Below are 7164 nucleotides of genomic sequence, written 5' to 3'. Positions count from 1 at the left end.
TGTTATCTCTCTTCTCTTGCTGCACACTGCAAGTGGCCCAGAATTCCTTTTTCCCTTTCAGACATTTGGCTTGTGTTTTTAGGCGGGGACCCATTTAAGTCTAAGAAGGCTCATTGGCTTCCCTGTGCAACCACATCATATTCAGGGTAGTCCTATGCAAACAGACTTGTGTGTCTCTGCATTGTGCCACGAGTTCCCAGTTTACAGCTCAGACTCTGTTTTGAAGAAGGGCACCTAAGCTCTTTGCAGATCAGACTTCGTATTGAAAACAATATAGTCTCATTCACTAAACTCCGTATTTCAGCTACAGCTGCAGACATAAACTAGCTTTCCACATAGCTAACTGCAGTATTTCTCTGTCCACTACCCAGTTAATTCACAATACAGCAAAACTGCTAAATGACACTGTTGACTGTTCCGTTTGCTGTTTTCCAAGAATGCTGCACTCTCCTTTATCCATTTAAATTCTAATTAAATAAATAAATGCAAATCCAGTAGTTTTGGAGCAATGCTGAGATGATACTCACTATTTATTCCATTATCACATTCCAATGTCCTGCATTTCCTTTGCTTTCTATTTAAACACGAACGAATATTTTCGATGTTTTCATTTTTACCCTTTTGACTTCTGTGCTTGACTTCAGTTGGTGATTAGTCCCTTCCCATTTCATTCCCTGAGGGCGCACTACTTATTATATGCTTTCTGGGATACGTGTTCACTCAGGACAAGAAATCTTTCCTCTGGTTTTTCTTATTTGGAATAAAAAGTTCAACATATTTTTACCATATCTGAGTTACAGAAATTTCTATTCTCTTCCACAATGAAGTTCTTGCTCTTGCACTTAATTTAGACCGCTGACTTGGAACCGCTGTGATCTGACCTTTACCACTTTGTTCCACCCAAACAGCTCATGTAGTTCGTGTAACTTTTTGGTAACGATTTAGCAGAATAACCGAGTCCTACTGTTACCTCTCCAGAAACTAAGCTCTCACAACAGGCCTTCAACTTTTATGTCCCTTATAGAACCTTTAGCCTAACAATTTTTATATTGCATTAAGTCTCTATTGCATGTAAGTAGGCATTTTTCCCCAATTTCTTTTGCAGGTGTTTATAACCAGCCCTTCCCTGGGCAGCGCCAGGTGGCAGAGGGACACCTGCGGGCGCAGGTGGCAGCGGCAGCTCTGACTGGAAATGGTTGCCGTGCCTGCTCTCCCCGGGGTGCTGCTCGGAGGCTCGGTTCTCTCACAGCCGTGACACCCCCGAGGACAAAGGTTGTGGGGAATGGCTGTTAACGGCCACGCAAGCAGCACAACTCCGCAGACGACAGCCAGCTCGGCTCCCTCCTCCTCCAAGCCCCACGGAGCAAGGGGGCGCCCCGCCGCAGCCTCCCGAAGGTGCGCGATGACGCCCGGCGGGCACCGAGCTCCCCGCAGCGCTGCCCTCCCCGCCGGGCAGGCTGGGTAGCGTGCCGTGGTTACCGTTACTAGGCTGGCGGCGGAGGAGCGATGGTGAAGGAAACCATCCGGGTGTACGCGCGGCTGAAGCCCTTAGGGAGGCGGCAGCAAGCGGGGGTACGAGGGGGAGACGGGGGTGACACTGCCGGGGGTGCCCGTGGCGGTGGCTGGAGAGCGGGCCCGGGACCCCGCAGGCAGCCTCCGGCTGGGCAGGGGGGGAGCTGAGGGGTCGGGAAGGGGGAGGAAGAGCCACCGGCCTGTTCCCTGCAGCCTTGGCGAGTGAATACCATCGCCAAGTGCAGAAACTCTGGAATGTTTTTGTGAGGGTAAGGGGTGGGTTCCCCAGGGAAATCTTTTGGTGTGTGACAGAGTTTACACGATTAAACGTTGTTCTGAAGGAGGGGAATAAGTAGCACCCGGTACTTATCTGTCATTGCAAGAAATAATAAAAATAACGGAAGTGTCCCTCAGAAATAGCGCATTCCAATTTGAAATAAGCTCTGTTCCTTCTGTCATAATCTTTTCAAACCTATTCCTCTCTCTCTCTTTTTTTTTTTTTTTTTTTTTTTTTTTTTTTTTTTGGAGGGATTTGCATTGGGTGCCATTTTTTGTTTGTGAATAACATCTCCGGTATTGAAGTGGTTTATTAAGCAAGTTACGTAAACATGACTACATTTCTGTTTCTTAGGGTATGGTTTATGTGACAACAAACAGGTCAGTGTTGGTATGTACTTGTTGAATGGTAGCTGAAGGAGAATACATGCAGTAAGGACTCTTCAAGTAGGGAGAATTATTCTACTTTGCTGTAGTACTTTGAAATACTGATTAGCTATAGTACACCTAAAGGCTGTGCTCTTTCATTGCTAAAACTACTTTAATTCACATCCATGCTTACTAGATTTATTCAGTTGATGATGACGAGAAATCCGTGTCCAGTCTGGAGATAATTGTGCCGCATGATTTAGCAGATGGGTTCGTCAATAATAAACGGGAGAAATACAAGTTCAAGTAAGTACAAGCCTTATCTCTGTGTAGGGGTTCAGGTAGACATATAGAATGAGATGAAAAACCTATTCCCCAAATTAAGTTTTAATTAATTTTTAATATAAAGGTATCTTTATACTATACACCGTATTATGTTCTACAGCTGAATGATTGTGATAATATTTGATGAAGTTGTGTTTTGTTGTGTTTTTTGGTGTGGTTTTTTTTTTTTTTTCTTATCCATTGCATGTCATTATACATTTGAGTCTGATTTCAAAGATTGCATCTTCATTTATCAGTTCTTCCATTCTTACAGCTTGTTTTGAATTTGCCTTTGAAAACTGAGTGCAAGGCTGTTGTTTTTTTGTGACCTAATGAGTTGGCATAGGCTGGCTAAAGATGTCTTTATGTTAAACACTCTGTTTAAAAACAATGTCTCAAACATAACCAAAACAGTGTAAAAACAAACAACAAAAAACAAAACAAAAAAAAAAAAGCAAAAGAGATTGTTAAAGAAACAAAACCATCGTACTAGAATGTAAACAATTTTTAGAAACTGAAAATAAGTACCAGTATTATCAAACAAATATATTTTTTATCTTTTTGACAGAAAGCTTAGAGGCAAGATTTTAAAATGCTGCTGGTGGAAAAAAGCTAGATGTATAACTACTTCTAATAAATAGGTTGAGAATGTTTTTTCCAAGTTAAACTTTCCGTTATTTATTTTTTTTCAATATCAAATCAAGAAAATTTGTTGGTTTATACTATTAAAAAAAAAAAAAAAAAAAAAGAGCCACAGATTAATATCTGTAGCTCAGCCTGATGTCACTTTACAATAAATCTGTTCTGCTTGGGAAGTGAGGAACTGTCTTCTCCAACTATATGCAAAACTATCTTAGATTGCAGATGCCCAAGCCAGCTGTAATGAATGCTGATTTTTTTTGTTTAATCTTCATAATTTATTAAAAACCATAGAGATGGGTTTTGAGAAATACTATGACTTATTGTCCTTAAGGCAATACAAAAATGATGCTATGGATTAAGGATTTATGGATTTGTTTTCTCTGTAAAACTCATGTTTGCATACAGTCTGTCCTAGTCAGCTCAAACATTATTCTCTTCTGTTCTTACTTTCTCCTATGGAAATCAAACACCTTTTTCCGAATGACTTTCCTAATTAAGGGTTAGCAGGATAGAATATATGCCTCTGTATTTCATGTATCACATGTGTTTGACATGTAGATGCTGCATAATCCCTTGCAGTCCATGTTGCCTTTCTACATACCCAATATCCCTGGGACCTTTCTATATACCCTGTGAAGTTCTAGGTGAATACGCTGTTCCAGATAGGACAGACAACAAAGCAGGGCATGAGCAATACAGGAAGTTCCTGGAGTATGTTCACTCCTAAACTTCATGCAACTTGGTTAAAGAGCCAGTGAGGGTGAGAAGAACTGCTGCACCTTGTATTTCAAATATAGAACTGATCATGGATGTGAAAATCGAGGCTGCAGTGGCAATGGGATAGTGAAACTTAAGATCCTGAGGAGAGCAAGGCAGAAAGCAAAATCATAACTCTGGAAATTGTGAGAGCAAATTTTGGGCTGTTCAGGGACCTGCTTGAAAGAATCCAATGAGACACAGCCCTAGAGAGAAGAGAGGCCCAGGAGAGGCAGCTGTCTTTCAAGGATCACCTTCTTCAGGCTCAAGAACTGTCCATCCCAATGACCAGGAAATGAAGCAGAAGCAGCAGGGAGCCTGTATGGATGCATGCTGAAATGAGCTGAGCTGCTGGGCTCAGAGGGTTGTCATCGGGGGTACAAAGTCCAGGTGGATGCCAGTCATTAGTGGTACTAACTACTAGTTAGTAGTTAATATGGGGGTGCAATGCTATCTGACATCTTTATTAATGACCTGGATGATGGGACCAAGCATACCTTCAGCAAATTTGCATGCAACACCAAACTGAGATGGGTGGCTGATGTACAACCTGGTTGTGCTGCTGTTCAGAAGAACATTGAGTGGCCGGAGAAATGAGCCACTAGGAATCTCATGAAGTTCAGCAAAGGGAAATGTTGAGTCCCGCTCCTGGAGAGGAAGAAACATGTTCACTAGTACAGGCTTGTAGTTGACTGGATGGAAATCAGACTTGCAGAAAAGTACCTAGATTGCTGTTTCCAATTTTGAGTCCCAGGAAAGGGACACAAAGATCACTAAAGGACCAGAGCATCTGATGTATAACAAGAGGCTGAAATTGCTAGAAGAAAAGTTGAAGGGACTCATCAATCTCATCAGGGAAAGTAAAGAAGGTGGAGCTGTATGCTTCCTAGTGGCGCCTGGTAACAAGGTGAGGGTTAACGGGCACAAACTGAAGTATGGGAAATTCCATTCAAGCATAAGAAAAAAAACTTCTCTTACTGTGGGGGTAAGCAAATACTGCCATGGGTTGCCTGGATATATTGTGGAGTCTACGTATATAGAGATAACTATACCTGACAGGACAGAATCTTGCTCTAGTTGACCCTCCTTTGAGCAGGGGAATTGTAGAAGATGAGCTCTTGTGACATCAAATATTCTATGATTCTGTAAGGCTACTGCAGATATTTTGTATAGGAATTGGAGGAATAAAAAAAATGAGTTAAGTATTTCCTTGTGATGATTACAGTAAGTATGCAACAGAAAGAAGGAACAAGTTATGAGAGAATTTGGACATGGCTACGCTGGTGGGACACTCTATTTAATTGTAGTGTAATCTATTTATCCAGGTTTCAGTGTGGTGCCAGTTACAAACACTGATTCTCTTGATAGATCTAAATTACAGATATTTTTTTTCTAAGCCACATCATTTTATCAGAGGATTTTATTGTGTAGTTCTTGTCAATGCAGCACTGTGTACAGCCTATTTATATACAATAGTACAACAGCATGCTTTGGGTAAGACTACAGGGAAAACATTGTACTAAGTTATGTAAGCCTCATGATGTAAACATTGACTGTTACAAACACAAACAAAAATGTATGAATCAAGCAGTGTTTTTAGATTCTGAGCAATTATTATTTGATTAATATTTTCAGATTTCAGAAAATTTTTGATCAAGAGGCAAAACAAGATGTGGTTTTTGACAGCATTGCCAGACCAGTGGCAGAATGGTATGTTGTTCTTGCGAGTGATCAGGGTAACACAGGGTCAAAAATCGCTTTCACTGTATGACTTAGAGGAGAGCTATCAAGTGTTTGATTCATTGTTGTAAAAATGTATTGATAATTTAATTTTTCTAAATACTGACATATCTGAATCTGGGAGATTGTATGTGTGATAAGGTTTCATCATAAAATCCTAGAGTAGTACTGCTGCTGTTTTCTCCTGTTGCATAGGCATAGCAATTCATGTCTAGTTAGTTCTTGTCTATAATATAAACTCACTGTATTACATTAGTTTAAAAAAAAAATAAATAAAAAAATAAAAATAAATTCTATATGGTTCCATTAGTTACAGAATGGTTAGTATTGGAAGGGATCCTTGGAGGATGTTTGGCTCAACTCCCAAAAGGGGAAAGCCTAAAAAAAAATAACCTCCCTGTTTCATTAAGTAGATACACCCAAGAACCAGCATCTGTGGTGGTATTTTCAATTTTTGCTCATTATTACAGTCCTAATGTATAAGGCCATGGTTTTTGCAGTATATATTTTCTCTTCCATGTTATAATCAAACAATGCTTGTATTTCAGAGTTCGCAAAGGCAAGTGTTTAAAACTGATGTAGAAGGTTTCCTTACTCATTGTGTGGATTGAATGCCACTCTCAAGCAGGTGGATTTTCTAATGTGCCACTCTCTGTATTCACCTAAGGTCCATACTGCTGAAGTCAGTACTAGTTTTCTGCTTTAGGAAAACAGACATCCTCAATTTGATACTTAGGTCTTTCTCATGTTGTTCCCTGGGTGTAAAAATATGCTTAACTCTTTATAATTTTGTTTTCCTGTTGATTTTTTTTTTTCAAATGCTTGTTTTTCCCTCAATTTTCTGCTTAAAATTCCCACATAAAACAGGAAGGGAATTGACAGTGAAAATGAAGGGCCAGTGAAACTGAATCTTCACTAGAATAAGATAAATACACTTTTTTTTTTTTTGTATTCTTTCATGGAAAATGTATTTCTTTGCATACCTGACTATACCTTGTATAGTTTTTGGTTAACTCATTTACTTAAAATATTTATGGCTTTAACAATGACTGAAGGTAAAAACGTTTATATCTTGTATAATTGTGCTTGGAAAGAGAACTGTTAAAACTCCTTGTTGCACACTATAGATTGAATTATCCTCATTAAAACTCATAGTATCAAAGCTAGCTAGTAACAGACACTTTTTAGAGACATTATTTATTTATTTATTTGGAATGGTTCACTAGAATATGGAAGAGTTTTCCAGCTGTAGTTCACCTGTGTAGTGCTCCAACAAACATGAATTTGTGGTGTTTTCCTTTATTTCAGTGTTGACAGATATGGGATTTCTATTCATCTATTTGATTCATTATGTAGACTTTAATTTTTTTTTGTAGACTCTAAATACATAAATACTATTGAATTAATCATGCGTAGGCATAAAATTATGTCCAAACAGCTGTCTTTATCTTTAACGCTAAAGTTGATTACACATTCTTAACTGAATCAAGAAAATGTTGACATCTCTGAAGGTTAAGGTGTTAAGGCTAACATTCAAAATAACGT

The 7164-nt window shown here is 39.2% G+C and overlaps 1 protein-coding gene across 1 annotated transcript in view; it reads left to right on the top strand.

The window, feature by feature from the left end:
- Positions 1-1506: 1506 nt before the first annotated feature.
- KIF6 (kinesin family member 6) overlaps positions 1507-7164 on the top strand; it is a gene marked incomplete at both ends in the record, with an annotated part of 170796 nt that continues 165138 nt past the window's right edge. The window contains 3 exons of the mRNA XM_082758077.1: positions 1507-1572; positions 2354-2463; positions 5515-5589. Coding sequence (XP_082614203.1) covers positions 1507-1572; positions 2354-2463; positions 5515-5589 — 251 coding nt within the window. The remainder of the gene's footprint in view (positions 1573-2353; positions 2464-5514; positions 5590-7164) is intronic.

Source organism: Aythya marila (assembly GCF_965140915.1).
Source record: "Aythya marila genome assembly, chromosome: 3".
Lineage (NCBI taxonomy): Eukaryota > Metazoa > Chordata > Aves > Anseriformes > Anatidae > Aythya > Aythya marila.
The sequence above is the reverse complement of the archived record's forward strand: the minus strand, read 5'-3'. Positions and strand labels throughout refer to the sequence as shown.